This window comes from Panthera tigris, chromosome C2, assembly GCF_018350195.1.
Source record: "Panthera tigris isolate Pti1 chromosome C2, P.tigris_Pti1_mat1.1, whole genome shotgun sequence".
Classification (NCBI taxonomy): domain Eukaryota; kingdom Metazoa; phylum Chordata; class Mammalia; order Carnivora; family Felidae; genus Panthera; species Panthera tigris.
The window spans coordinates 70,298,023-70,314,003 of NC_056668.1; the positions used below are offsets into that span (position 1 = coordinate 70,298,023).

The window sequence follows — 15,981 nt, forward strand, 5'->3', positions numbered from 1 at the left end:
TTGTCAAACCAAACAGCTCAACTATAAGGCAAGAAAAAATAACCCCCTAAAACAGATTAGTGGGTCTTACTAAGTAAAGACAGGAATGCAATCTTGGGGAAAAATTCCCTACAGAAACAGATCTGAAACAACTGGCATTGAAATAAACATATTATCTAACATCTTTCATTCAGTCACTGGTTCAGAAGCCTGACAAACAATATACTGGTATATATTATCAAATTAACATTTTGGAATCAGCACCAGTCCCCAAAACCTCAAATTATAATATTTAATATTCATTAAAATACATCCTTTTTGTGCTATATTAACACAACTACAATCAAATTAAAGAAAGTTGAATTTACTCAACTTATATATATTTTTGTGTATACTGGATAGCAACTTTATTTTTTTTTTATTTACTTGTGCTTCTGTTCTGGGGCACTTTGATTGAAGAGAAATTCATTTCACAGGATTACATCTTGCTAAAGCATTCCTTAGCATTGGTCCAAACTTGAATTCCCTATTAAAAACAAAAACAAGAAAGAAAAAAACTTTAAAATGTAATCTTGGAAGGATTCTGAAAATCCAACTGTTTGGCTTACTGGTATGCTACTTTCACCTTTTGGAATAACTGTCAAGTCCAGCAAATATGACACTATTTCTAGCAATGACTAATATAAGTGAATGTCTAATGCTTCTGAAAAAAGAGAATTGCTTGTATAGCCTATCTTCAAGATGGGGAAAGAGCTACTACAACTTTTTGGAAAACTGAGTTTTCAAGGCTCAGAACAAACATATTTATTCATATCACGTTTGCATTATTTCTATTTGTAAACCAAACAAGTTTTCAGGAAACTGTTCTATGTAATACTTAAAACAAAAGAAAAATACCTTACTAGTTTAACAATTAAATAAAAATTAATTGATTATTTAAAAATTAATGGATTATTAAATTATTAGTCTAACAACACATATTTTGATAAAAACCAATAATAGGCTGAATTATCAAATCCTTCTTAGTGTTCTGGCAGGCTATTTAGCACAAAGGTAATATAATATACCTAATATGCTTAAACAAAAATGCATGTATATAAAAATATAGCAGTAAAATCTAAGGAAGTGGTAGAAACAAAGGTATTTTTTCAACAAACAAGACACACATATTTTATGAAGAAGCAGTATTTTCTTTAATATTTAAGTATGCCAATATCTATCAATATTCGAAGCTTTGATAAATATCTTCAAATCTTAAATATCCTTGGCTGGATAAAGCAGTATCTAATACAGTACTGGTTGTTAGAAAGGATAAGATATGGACTATCAGAGTAAGAGATCTATGAGACATCAAATGAGCAAACAAAAACTACAAACTAGCACATACAGTGCAATCCCATTTGTGCAGGGAAAAGGAAAGTGTATATTTTCTTAATGATTGTAAATGTGTAAGAATGTCTGGAAGGATACACATGAAGTCTGTAACAGTGGTAAGTTTCTAAAAAGGGATTTGGGGGAGGAGGGAGAGAATTTTTACTTAATATGCTTCTGGATTTTTAAAATTTTTGCAATGAGAGTATGTTACTTTTATGATAGTTTTTCTGCTCTGACCTTTATCATTTCCTTCCTTCTACTAACCTTGGCTTTGTTCTTTCTGTAAACCCTTTAGGTGTAGGTTACATTGTTTGAGACTTTTCTTCTTCTTTTTTCTGTATGTTTGTTTATTTATTTATTTGGTGTGGGGCGCAGGGGGTGGACAGAAAGAGGGAGAGATGGAGAATCCCAAGGCAGGCTCCGCACTGTCAGCACAGAGCCCAATGCAGAGCTCAAACTCATGAACTGCGAGATCATGACTTGAGCCAAAATCAAGAGTCAGATACTCAACTGACTAAGCCACCCAGGCGCCCTGAGATTTTTCTTGTTTCTTGTGTTGCTATAAATTCCTTCTTTGAATGGCTTTTGCTGCATCCCAAAGATTTTGAATCATTGTGTTTTCATTTTCATTTGTATTTTTTGATTGCCTCTTTGATTTCTCCATTAACTCATTGAAGGTTTGGTTAGCATACTGGTTAGCCTCCACAAGTTTGTGTTTTTCCAGTTTTTTTCTTGTGACTGATTCCTGGTTTCATGCAATTGTGGTCAGAAAAGATGATGATATTATTTCAGTTTTCTTCAATTTACTGAGACTTGTTTCGTGGCCTAACATGTGATCTATCCTGGAGAATATTCCATGTGCACTTGAAAAGAACGTGTATTCTGCTGTTTTTGGATGGAATGTTCTATATATATCTGTTAAGACCATGTGGGCTAAAGCATCACTCAAAGATACTATTTCCTTATTGATTTTCTGCCTTGATGATCTATTCATTGATATGAGTGGGGTGTTAAAACCCCCTACAATTATTGTATTACCATCAATTTCTCCCTTTATGTCTGTTAATATTTACTTTATGTACTTAGGTGTTCCAGTGTTGGGTAGATATTTACAACTGTTATATCCTCTTACTGGATTGGCCCCTTTATCAGTATGTAATGCCCTTTGTCTACTGTTACAGTCTTTGTTTTAAAGTCTATTTTGTCTAAGTACTGCACCTTAGCTTTTTTTCCCACTTCTATTTGCATGGAATATCTTTTTCCATATGATCATTTTTTTAATTTGAAAAGATAAAGTAGCTTAAAAATCAATCAAGTATTGGGGTGCCTGCATGGCTCAGTTGGTTACGCACCTGATTTAGGCTCAGGTCATGATCTCACGGTTCATGGGTTTAAGCCCCATGTTAGGCTCTGTGCTAACAGCTCAGAGCCTGGAGCCTACTCAGAATTCTGTGTCTCCCTCTCCCTCTCTGCCCCTTCCCCACTTGCACTCTATCTCAGAAATAAATGTTAAAAAAAACAAATCAAGTATTTCGTAAAAGCTCAGTCCTTGATTCAACAAATTAGAAAATTCACTATAAAAAAGGTTAACCAAAATAATACTTAGAATAGTTGATTTTTAAATGCTAATATTAATGCTTTTTATATAAAACTATTTTGTTTTGGTTTACTACTACTTCAATTTAGTCATTTGATTATATTCAATTACCACTTTGGATATCTGACACTATAACACGGTACGGTATATTTTAAAAGTTAATATACAACTAAAATAAAATATAGATAATCATATTTATCTAAAAAAAACTAGTATTAATCCTGACTTCTTGTACTTAATTTTAAGTTTCTAAAAAAAAATACTGTAGATTTTCAAATACAAAAATCTATTATTCTACTTAAGGAAGAAAATAAAACATGATGAAACTTTATAGTACTGTTCCTGGGAAATAAGGTGAACACACATCTTTCAAACCTCATGTGAGTAAACTCTTGTTTACTGTAATGGTTTTCTTAGGAAACATGAGTAGACATACAAGCTATCCAACAGTATGTCCAAATACACCTACAGCGATATCCTTTTTATTCAGAGATTAATTTCTAGCACCCTCAACCACCCCGCCCTAGGTAAAATGGGGAGAAAAGTCCTTTGAGCCATTATATAGTCTGCATTTTCCTTTGGAAAAGCAGCAAACAGAAGATCACAAGGAGCTTACTGATGAGTCTTTTATGAAAACACAATAAAACCAACTCTAAAAAACGTGTGTTACCTGATCTTTCAGACCTCCTGAGATTAAAAAAGGGTAGGCTAGAAAGATGACTAAATGTGAGGCACCCTGTAAAGCAGTAGGATGTGGCACAATGACAACAATAGATAAAACACCACCAAGCTGTAATCATACTCCACTGTCAGCATCTGCAGATGGTTTGGTCATGATTTTAACTTCTCTTAAGTGACCCCAAAGATCTATAACATGGAGTAACTCACACTTTAACTGGGGCATAAATATGAATTTGCCCAATACAAAAAAAGCCCACTTGACTAATGCTAGAGTCTGGTGTTTACATCTTAAAATATCTTTGTTTACTATGCTTACTGCTAGTGATACAAGTGAAAAGGGCTAGGGAAGTGATGGTGACTAGCCAGAAAATACACATTTCAGATGAATTAAAGCATAAGTTGTTTATATGAGCATGGTTTTTCCAAGAAGGTCTTCATAACTGAGAATTCACCTTGCTATTTACATGATTTACTGAGACAATGCATGTTAAGTTGCTTGGTAGACTGCAAAGTGCTGGTAAACTGTAAAGCACTGATAGTAGCTGATAGACACATAGGCAGGTCTTGGGTTATAAAAAAGAAGGAATGTTTCATATTTTGTTCTTACAACAGCATTTTAGAAAGATTTTGGAATTGTCAAAACACTCCCCTGGGGCCCCTGGGTGGCTCATTCGGTTGAGCGTCTGACTTTGGCTCAGGTCACATGATCTCATGGTTTGTGAGTTCGAGCCCCCCCGCGCTGGGCTCTGTGCTGACAGCTCAGAGCCTGGAGCCTGCTTCAGATTCTGTGTCTCCCTCTCTCTCTGCCTCTCCCCCACTTGTGCTCTGTCTCTCTCTTAAAAATAATAAATAATAAAAAAATAATAATAAATAATAAAATAATAAATAATAAAAAAAACTCCCCAAAATGAAGCTTCCATGTTCATATCTTCTACTATGGACATCAGCTACATGGAAGACTCACTATGACAACAAACCATGTCATGACCACATTTTCCCCAATGTTTAAGCTATTTTCCAATCAAGGCACTATCTATCACTATTAGGAACAGTATTTTACCACCACATCCAAGAACACCATACAATCCAATTAAAGTTGTTGGTATATATTTGCAAATACTGGATATAAATAGAGCACAGAAATTTGGTACTTTAGGTGACTGAAGACTCACTAATCGACATTTTGGTTATTAAAAAATACTTCTTTCAAAATTAAGTAAAGAAATTGGAAAACATTCTGGAAGGGGAGAAGGGGAGAAGAATGGGCTTTAAAATGAAAATGATAGGGGCGCCTGGGTGGCTCAGTCAGTTAAAGCACCCAGCACTGGCTCAGGTCATGATCTCATGGTTTGTGAGTTCAAGCCCTGCGTCGGCCTCTGTGCTGGTAGCTCAGAGCCTGCTTCAGATTCTGTGTCTTTCTCCCTGCCCCTTCCCTGCTTGCATTCTGTCTCTCTCTCTCTCTCTCTCTCAAAATAAATAAATAAACATTAAAAAAATTAAATTCAATTAAAATGATAAGCTTTCTAGTCCAAGGAAGAGAAATTAGTTTTAAAGAAATTCATAAGCACTTTTGAATATACCGTATCTTCCCTGACACCAAAACCTACCTTTTTGCACATACTGATCTGCATAACTGCATAGCTTATGAGAGCTTCCTTTAAATCATGGTTCTTTTGTTCTTTGAAGCGTTCAATATCAGCCCAAGCATTTTTCACAAATTCTCTGAAATAAAATGTGTAGTCAACATTATTACTTACTCAAATTATGTAAACTATATTATAAATTCTAATAACCAGTTCTCATTCGCATTGGTTTTTGTCTATATAGATGAAAAAACTATTGTATATATGACAGTTTTTTTTCTTCCTAAAAATTATACTAGAAAAAAAAAGCAGAGACAGTCATACATTCTTCTTCATTTTAATAATCAATATTTTTGCCCCAAGAATTCCAGCTTCAAATTATTCCTATAAATCAGCTATAAATGGCTCTTTCCACATGAAGTTGCCCTCCTGGAGTCACTGGAAAACATACACTCTTTTGACAAGATATACCGTATCACAATCATCATGTACTTGCTTTAAATGACAACTAGAGTTTTCAAAATTCTGAGAGGCATTTACCTTTTTTAACTCTACTCATAAAAGTTTACTTTTACTTATTTGGTGCCAGTTCTAAAAATTAACAAAAACACCTCAAAACCAATGATACACTCTTGGTCTGCCTTGATCTACATACTATTGGACAAAAACAGCAATAAGGAAAATAAGTCAGTGACGGAAGACCTTTGAGTTGAATTTCTAGAAATACTTATGGAATAATCACATGCCAAGTCAATGTAAGGTGTTGGAACATAAAGACGAAACATACACAGTCACTGACTTAGAAGGGCTCCTGAACACCCAAAACAAAACTGCCATGCTATTGTGGCATGAGCTAAGTGCTATGACAGCCTGCAAGGCTAGGAATAAGCTTCACAAAGAAAGCGCAAGAGCTGGGCACTGAAGAATCATCAGGCTTTTGTGAAGTGATGGAGAAGAAAGGGCAAAGGGAATATGCAAAGGCCAGAAATCAGGAAAAGTGCAGGAAAGTAATTTTATAAAGTTGAAATTCTTCTTTCTCTTTCCCCCATACTAAAACTGTTTCTGTAATATGATTTTTGATCATTCAAATTTCTTAGGAAGTCAATCACTACATGTTAGAAGAAAAGGTTATAGGGGTGTCTGGTTGGCCCAGTCATTGGAGCCTGTGACTTTGATCTCAGGGTTGGAAGTCTGAGCCTGATGTTGGGTGTAGGGATTACTGTTTTGTTTTGTTTTTTTTTTTGAGAGAGAGAGAGAGAATGCAATATGGGGAGAGTAAGAGAAAGAGAAAGAGAGAGAGAGAGAGAGAGAGAGAGAGAGAGAGAGAGAAAATTTAAGCAGGCTCCAGGCTCAGCATGGAGCCCGATGCAGGACTCAATCCCATGACCTTGGGATCACGACCTGAGCCAAAATAAGAGTCAGACACTCAATTGACTGAGCCACCCAGGTGCCCCAGAGATTACTTAAAAATAAAATCTTTAAAAAAAATTTTTTTGAACGTTTATTTATTTTTAATCTTTATTTATTTTTGAAACAGAGAGACAGAGTGTCAGCAGGGAAGGAGCAGAGAGAGAGGGAGACACAGAATCCGAAGCAGGCTCTAGGCCCTGAGCTGTCAGCACAGAGCCCGACATGGGGTTCAAACTCATGAACTGTGAGATCATGACCTGAGCTGAAGCTGGACACGCAACCAACTGAGCCACACAGGCTCCCCAAACGTTTATTTATTTTTAAGACAGAACACAAGGCGGGGGGGGGGGGGGGCGTGCTAGAGGGGTAGAACACAGAGTGAGACACAGATTCCGAAGCAGGCTCCAGGCTGAGCTGTCAGCATGGAGTCCAATGCAGGGCTCGAACCCACAGAGTGATCATGACCTGAGCTGAAGCCAGATGCTCAACCACTGAGCCACCCAGGCACCCCTAAAAATAAAACCTTAAAAAAAAATTGCCCTTGAAGAACAGACTATATTTCAGGGATGTTAATGAAGATGGGAAATGTTATAAAAAAAAAAAAAAGAAAAAAAACCAACAATCCGCCATGTAGTACACATGTCTAGCTTTGTTAAACATCTCAGCATTTTTACCTGCCTTCCAGATTTTTAGACTTTAGCTGTTGCTCTCCTTCATTTATTTGTTCTTCTAGCACCTTTATTCTGGCTTCTCTTTGCTCTGGAGTTTCTTGGCCAAAGAGCTTGGTAGTCATTCCCTTCAAGGAAAATGTTCTCACAGTCTAAAATGAAATAGAAACAGGTGAATGGATGAACAAAATGTGGCATATACATATAAAGAAATATTATTATTCAGCCTGAGAAAGGAAAGAAATTCCAACACATGCTACAACATGGATGAACCTGAGAACATTATGCTAAGTGGAAATAAGCAAGTCATGAAAGGACAAATATTACATGATTCTACTTAATGTAAGGTATCTAGAGTAGTCAAAGTCATAGAGACAGAAAGTAGAATGCTGACTCTCAGGGGCTGAGGAGAGAGGGAAATTGATAGTTGATGTTCAATGGTATAGAGTTTCGATTTTGCAAGATGAAGAGAGTTCTAGAGGTTGGTTACACAACAATGTGAATGTACTTACTACTACTGAACTGTATACCACTTAAAAATGGTTAAGATTATCCCTAGTATAATCTTTCAATAACCTATGCTTCCATAAAATTGCTTTTAATTTATATCAATGTAAATTCAATAGCTGTACTAATTTCTTCCACTGTTTTCTGAGTTTGAAATAAGAGTAAAAATTAAAATATTTTTTAAAAAGAAAAATAAACAAGGGCCGCCTGGGTGGCTCAGTCGGTTAAGCGTCCAACTTTGGCTCAGGTCATGATCTTGCAGTTTGTGAGTTCGAGCCCCGCGTCGGGCTCTGTGCTGACAGCTTGGAGCCTGGAGCCTGCTTCGAATTCTGTGTCTCTGTCTCTCTCTGCCCCTCCCCCACTTGTGCTCTGTCTCTATCAAAAATAAATAAATGTAAAAAAAAATTTTTTTTAAAGAAAAATAAGCCACAGGTAAAAAAACAATGGTTAAGATGATAAATTTTGTTATGTATATTTAATCACAATTAAACATTTTTTTTAAAAAGGGAAACACAGGGGCACCTGCGTGGCTCAGTCGGTTAAGTGTCCAACTTTGGTTCAGATCATGATCTCACGGTTCGTGGGTTCGAGCCCCGCACTGGGCTCTGTGCCGACAGCCCAGAGCCTAGAGCTTGCTTCAGATTCTGTGTCTCCTTCTCTCTGCCCCTTCCCTGCTTGCTCGCTCTGTCTCTCTCTCTTAAAAATAAACATTTTTTTAAAATTTAAAAAAAAATTTTAAAAAAAGGGAAACAAAACTTTTGCCATTTCCTTCTAGCTCAGTACAGAAGCACCAATAAGTCTTACAACCAGGGGGCTCCTAATGTGATTCCTAACACTGGAATAATATGGAAAGTCAAAAAGAAAAAAATTCTAACTGAACTTCTTAATCAAATGGAAAACTTCTATGTGAAGCATTAGGCAAGTTATTTCTTTAGATTAGAGGTCATTTTGTAAACATTTCTCTATGACATAAAAAATAGATAAAAAAATCCAACAGGTGACAAAGGAAATAGGCCAAACTAAAACAAAAAACATTAAAAATCTGCGTAATACACACTGAAACTTGGTTATCAATTAAATAGGATGCCTTCCCTTGGAGGGTAGCCTCAAGCATCATTGCTTTAACATTTCCTTACTCTCTGGAGATTACGAAGGGAAACACTTTTCCCTTCACATGTAAGAGTAGAGAATCATGCTCCCTGAAAATGGCCTGGGAGTTTCCCCTCAGTTCTAAAAATAAATCAAGCCTAGGGGTGCCTGGGTGGCTCAGTGGGTTGAGCTTACGACTTTGGCTCAGGTCAGGATCTCGCAGTTCAGGATCTCGCAGTCCAGGAGTTCGAGCCCTGCATTGGGCTCTGTGCTGACAGCTCAGAGCCTGGAGCCTCTTCGGATTCTGTGTCTCCCTCTCTCTCTCTGCCCCTCCCCTGCTCATGCTCTGTCTCTCTCTCTCTCTCTCTCTCTCAAAAATAAACATTAAAAATAAATAAATAAATAAATAAATAAATAAATAAATAAATAAATAGAAAGAAAGAGAGAAAGAAAGAAAGAAAGAAATCAAGCCTAGTATATACATGTTTCATAGTCAAATGGTCTTTTACTACAACATATATCTGTGACTTTTCAGAGATAACAAAGTACTTGTTAAGTATGAAGTGACTGGTAAATGGTAGCACTGTCACTTTTATTATTTCCAGATTGTGTACTCTCACTACGACAGCTAATTTATTCCAATAAAATGGCTAGACAGTAGAAAGCCGATTATAAAAATGACCTAAGGTTCATAAAATAAGATACAGAATTTTCTTCACAACTATTCCCTATACCAGAAGCTCCTTCTTATGAGAGATGAACTGATTCAAACTAGGCAAACCTTTTCAAAATAAGCTAAAATTTCTATGATTTACTTTGTAAAAGTCATTATTTCAATCACAAAGAATAATGCTTTTTCACTTGGACTGAATATAAATGAGAAGACACTATACAGAGCAATGTTGGCAGAATTTCTTACACTGCTATATAATATGATGTTTTAATGGCTTATATCTTTTTATATCAAGATCACAAACCAAGGAGTTACAAAGTTGCCCATAAATTATTCCCCTATAAAAGCTACAGGCATCTTGGGTATTACAACTGCAGCTTATTCCTTGTAAGGCCTGCTGCACTAATACCAGAGACTGAAATGGAAACACACTCACCCCAGTTGCCAGTTCCTCACATTGCTGCTTTTTGGATGCTAAGTCCTGAGCAGCCATCTCCAAGTCATATTGCATAAGTTCATGTTTCCTGCATACAGCCCTAGGGATGAAAAAAAGTGCTGCCACTTAATTTTTATGGCTTCTCTTTTAACATATTAAAATTTTTCAGGGGCACCTGGGTGCTTCAGTCGGTTAAGCATCCAACTATTCATTTCAGCTCAGGTCATGACTTCACAGTTGTGGGATCGAGCACCCATGTAGGGCTCTGTGCTGGGTGTGGAACATGCTTAGGATTCTCTTTCTCTTTCTCTGTCCCTCGGTTGCGCATACACGTTGTTTTCTTTTTCAAGAAAAAAAATTTTTTTCTCCCCAGGGGTAGAGAGGAAATATTTACAATATGTACCTAGAATTTTCAAGTTTAAAATGCAATAGCCCAATATAAAATGAAATCTACCAGGGGTGCCTGAGTGGCTCAGTCAGTTAAGTCTAATCTTGATTTCAACTCAGGTCATGATCTCAAGGTTTGTGAGATTAGGATTCTCTCTCTCTCCCTCCCTCTGCCTCTCCCCTGTTGATGCTCTCTCTCTCAAAATAAATATTAAAAAAAATTAAATTTAGAACCTAAGCATAAAGAGTATACATAATAAAAGATGTTTTTTTTTTAAGATGCTTGCAACATTTTTCTCAACAAACATACCATTATCACATACATTAATGAAATCTTTTGTGTAACATAGAAACTAATACTGGAATCTCACAAAGCAGCTGAGTATTCCTTCAAATTTTTCATCTTTATATAGAAATGTCTTAGTTTTTACTATCATATAAGTGACCCATGCTTAGTGTAAAAAAAAAAAAAAAAACAAAACTAAGATTCTGGCACAGAAATGTACAAAATAAAAAAATTTTCAAGAACTCCTTCTCTTCCCAACTCCACTATCCAGACACAACCCATGTTAATATTAATAGATGGTGCATATTCTGCCAGACCTTAGGTAGGCACTTACAAATACACATATACACACGCCCCAAGTGATTCTACATATTATCTTACCTAACTACATACCATGGACATATCAATATACATTCATCTTTTCTATAGTTTTTAAGAACTGTACAGAATTCCACTCTGTTCAGCAACTTTCTTTTGCTTGGTAACATGCAAATACCTGGTGAAACTCCTGAGTACTCAAAGCTCTAGAAGGAGCAAGGTTAAAAATGTACAGATGTTTTGTATCAGCTACTAAACAGCTAAAGAAACACTGGTCCTCTATACTAACAGAATTCTTATATTGCTTTTAAAAATGACAGGAAAATAACCCAAAGTGGCTATAGCCAAAAGCCACCTATTTCAGGTAAATGGATTCATTTTTCTAAATTGGACAGAAAAAATATACTAATTTCTTCTCCTTTTTTTAATATTTATTTTTGACAAGAGAGCATGTGAACTGGGGAGGGGCAGAGAGAGACGGAGACAGGTTCTGAAACGGGCTCTGTGCTGAGAGCAGAGGGCCCGATGTGGGGCTTGAACTCATGAACTGTGAGATCATGACCTGAGTCAAAGTCAGATGTTTAACCACTTGAGCCACCCAGGCACCCCTATGCTAATTTCTTCTAAAATAGAACTATATACCAGAGAATTCTGTTTGGCTCTGCAAGAGATACCATAAAAACAGAAGACAAAGTCCTGATATTAAGAAGTTACACAACCTTACTAAGAAGATAAGCAGATGTGGGAAAAATTACAAAATTAAAAAGCCAACATATTGCCTAGTGACAGGGCTACCTACACACACTCAATTTGTATTTTGCATCCAATCTTCAAACTGAACAAATAGAAAGAACAACATACAAACAGTTCTGTGGCTGGAGACTGACTAGTTTTATCAATACCACGTTTCAAGAACAGGGCTGGTCTTAAATACCTCTACCCAGCACTCTGCAATACAGAGGAATACAAGGAGACCTCATTCAATACCTGGGGGATGAATTCATTTAAAAATCACCTTACTATCTTTGGGGTCCCTGGGTGGCTCAGTCAGTTAAGCGTCCGACTTCGGCTCAGGTCATGATCTTGCAGCTTGTGAGTTCAAGCCGTGCACCAGGCTCTGTGCTGACAAATCGGAGCCTAGAGCCTGCTTTGGATTGTGTCTCCCTCTCTCTCTGCCCCTCCCCCACTCACACTCTGTGTGTGTCTCTCTCTCAAAAATAAAATAACATTTAAAAAAATGTTTTTAAATAAATAAATAAAAATTACCTTACTATCTTTACTTTCTGGCAACATATGAAGTGAAGAGAGTGGTGACTAGCCACAGGGCTGCATCTGGAGCATTTATTATACTTACCGCAGTGCTTCTGCATAAAACAGATACTCCTTTAGCTGATCTGCATAATGTTCTTCATCTTCTAAAATATCATCAATAGAAGACGCATACCTGTTTAAAAAACATTGCATACAAACTTTTATCATGATACAAAGTATTAATGATAGAAAGAAGTGTTGTTCAAAGTATGTATGGTCCAACAGACCATTTGCTACCTTCAGTAACAAAATAAGTACACAGAGTGAGAATAAGTATTGAGAAACGTTTGTAGCAATTAAAAAAATTTTTTTTTAAATGTTTATTTATTTTGGAGAGAAAGAGAGACAGAATGTGAGCAGGGGAGGGGCAGAGTGAGAGGGAGACAAAGAATCTGAGACAGGCTCCAGGCTCTGAGCTGTTAGCACAGAGCCCGATGTGGGCTTGAACTCATGGACTATGAGATCATGACCTGAGCTGAAGTCAGAAGCTTAACTGACTGAACCACCCAGGCGCCCCTGTAGCAATTTTTAATTACCATGAAAATTTTATTGAATTTTACCAAAATGTTTTGATCAGCAATGGCTTGGAAATAAAAAACAAAACAAACAAAAAGGTCCTTCTTACAGGTAGCTTAAGAAGCACCATAAGACAGCTCCTGGGTGGCTCAGTCGGTTGAGCGCCTGTCTTGGTTTCAGCTCAGGTCATGATTTAACAATTCATGAGTTCAAGCCCCATGTCAGGCTCTGTGCTCTCAGCAGAGAGCCTACTTTAGATCCTGTCTCCCTTTCTCTGCCCCTCCCCCACCCACGAGCACATGCATTTGCTCCCTCAAAAATAAATAAATGTTAAAAATAAAAAATACACAAGAAGCACCATAAGACTATAATATCTTTTGTTCAAAGATATTTTATGAAAGGGCTACAAAATCTGCAGAAAAAATAAGAGTTTAGTATAATTGGTGAATATTCCTGGCACCAACTACATACAGTAATGCCAAAAAGCTGCAAAAGGAAAACTAGAGTAAATAAAGATTACAAAAAATTTTAGAAGGTTTATTTTATACTAATTGTCAATAGCAATCTCTTTTTTTTAACATGTTTTATTTTATTTTTTTAATGTTTATTTATTTTTTGAGAGAGAGACAGAGAGAATGAGTGGGGGAGAGGCAGAGAGAGAGGGAGACACAGAATCTGAAGCAGGTTCCGGGCTCTGAGCTGTCAGCACACAGCCTGACGTGGGGCTCGAACTCAAAAGTGAGATCGTGACCTGAGCCGAAGTCAGATGCTTGACCGAATGAGCCACCCAGGTGCCCCAGCAACCTCTGCTTTGACCCATACAAGCCCCTTATTGCCATACCATTCTCATTCCTGGACAGGAGTCTTTCCTTGTACAGAAATGTGACCTGACTGACCGCTCTTGACACTGCTTCTCCAAATACTACAAGCACAGATCTCAGCACCTCTAGGAGATCTTCCCAGACTACTTTAGTCTCCAGTCACCACTTCTGGTCTTTTATCAACAATTCAGAAATTAAATTTTATCAAAGTAATGTCTTGTGTGTTAGTTTTATTTCTCCAATCACATTATGAATTCCATAAGGATGTGGGTTATGTCATGTACTACTTCTGTATGGTATATAACTTTTCAAATTAACTCTGATTACCTAGCATGAGAATAGAAGAATAATATAATTTATGTCTCCAGGCCTGCTTCATGTAGGCAAGCAAACAAAATTTACTGAAGTTGTAAAAAATAAATAAACCTTCTGAAAAACTATGTGCTTATAGGGTTTCTAAAAGAGGCCAAGTACATATTCTGTAATTACAAATTTACATTTGTTAGACTATGGATGGAATTTCTTCTACATGACTGAAAAAAGTCTTGAGAATCATTATTAAGAACAAGAAAAACTGCCTTTAATTCATAAATCTATGATTCAGAAAGAATGTTAAGGAAACAAAAAACAGGGCTGGTGGCTTGAAGACAGGAAACATAGTATAAGGATAAATAGCACATCCTTGGGTACAAAAATTTAAATGGTAATGATTTTTAGATATCAGTACTGAAATTGTTTACTTAACACTTTAAATCACCTGAAGGGATAATCATAAATTCCTGAAAATACTGAAAATGCTAAATCAACACAATGCTGGAAGACTTTCTAAGGCTGAAAAGTAGCCAGTCAGCTTGAATATGGCCTGAAGAAATATTTAGAAAAAAATAAGTATTTTTTGTCTTTTTGTTACTGACTTGTAAGAGTTCTTTACATATTCTGGTTGGAAATGTTTACTCCCAGTCAGTAGCTAGCCTTTTCATTATTTTAATGGTGTGTGTGTAGTAAATAAACATAACATGAAATTTACCTTTTAATCATTTTAAGTGTCCAGTGGAGTGGCATTAAGTGCATTCACCTTTCTGTGCAGCTATCTCCACATCTCCAGACTATCTGTCTCCAAACCATCTGTCTCCAGAACTTTTTCATCTTCTCTAACACTAATTCCCCCATTTCTCCCTTCCCTAACATTATCTTTTTCTTAAGTTTATTCATCTTGAGAGAAAGGGAGAGAGAAGGAAAGAAAGAATCCCAAGCAGGCTCTGCACGGTCAGTGTGGAGACTGATGTGGGCCTTGAACCCACGAACCATGAGATCATGACTTGAGCCGAAACCTAGAGTTGGACGCTTAACTGACTGAGCCACCCAGGTGCCCCACAGTATCTTTTAATAAGCAAAATGTTTAATTTCGATAAAGAACAATTTACCATTTAAAAATTTCTTTGAAATTCCTTGTCCAAGTAAAAAAAAAAACAAAAAAAAAAAACAGAAAAAACTAAAAATTTGGTTCTTTTTCATGATTTTTTTTAAAGAAATTTTTGCTAACAGGCTGCCTGGGTGCCTCAGTCGGTTGAGCGTCCGACTTCGGCTCAGGTCATGATCTCGCAGTTCATGAGTTTGAGCTCCGCATCAGGCCCTGTGCTGACAGCTCAGAGCCTGGAGCCTGCTTCAGATTCTGTGTCTCCCTTTCTCTCTGCCCCTTCCCCGCTCATGCGGTCTCTAAAAAATGAATAAACGTTAAATAAAAATAAAAAGAAATTTTTGCTAACTTGAAGTTTGCAACAATATTCTCATATGCTTCTACTAAAAGTTGTAATTTTAGCTTTTATATTTATGTATATGACCCAAATTGCATTTGTTTTTATGTAAGGTGTGAAAGATGGCTCAAAGTTAATTTTTTTCCATGTACATATCCAGTTATTCCAGAACCATTTCTTGAAATGGACTATTTAAATCCCAGTCTACTTCTGGACTCTTTTCTGTTCCATTGATCTGTTTACCTTTATGCCAATACCTATCTTGTATTTACAGGATATAGCTTTACAGAAGTCTTGAAATCAGTTAATATATTCCAGGTTTGTTCTTTTTTCAAGACTGTTTTGGTTACTCTAGGTCCTTTAAATTTCTATATAAATTTTGGAATTAAGTAATACCAATTACTATTAAAAATTTATATCAGAATTTTGATTGGGACTGCAATCTGGGAAGAATGGAGATATTAACACTACTGACGCTTCCAATCCATGAACATAGTTTATCTCTCCATTTATTTAGGTCTTTAAATTTTTCTCTCAGCAGGGGCACCTGGGTGGCTCAGTCAGTTGAGCATCCAACTTCGGCTCAGGTCA

At 36.5% G+C, this 15,981-nt stretch overlaps 1 protein-coding gene across 1 annotated transcript in view; it reads right to left on the reverse strand.

Annotated features, from left to right (window-relative positions):
- Positions 1-359: 359 nt before the first annotated feature.
- Positions 360-15,981, reverse strand: part of SNX4 (sorting nexin 4) — a 68,723-nt gene continuing 53,101 nt past the window's right edge. Inside the window, exons 10-14 of the mRNA XM_042998904.1 lie at positions 12,343-12,432; positions 9,998-10,097; positions 7,299-7,444; positions 5,239-5,353; positions 360-505 (exon numbers count right to left, since the gene is read on the reverse strand). Of these exons, the coding sequence (XP_042854838.1) occupies positions 458-505; positions 5,239-5,353; positions 7,299-7,444; positions 9,998-10,097; positions 12,343-12,432 (499 nt within the window). The 3' untranslated portion in view covers positions 360-457. The remainder of the gene's footprint in view (positions 506-5,238; positions 5,354-7,298; positions 7,445-9,997; positions 10,098-12,342; positions 12,433-15,981) is intronic.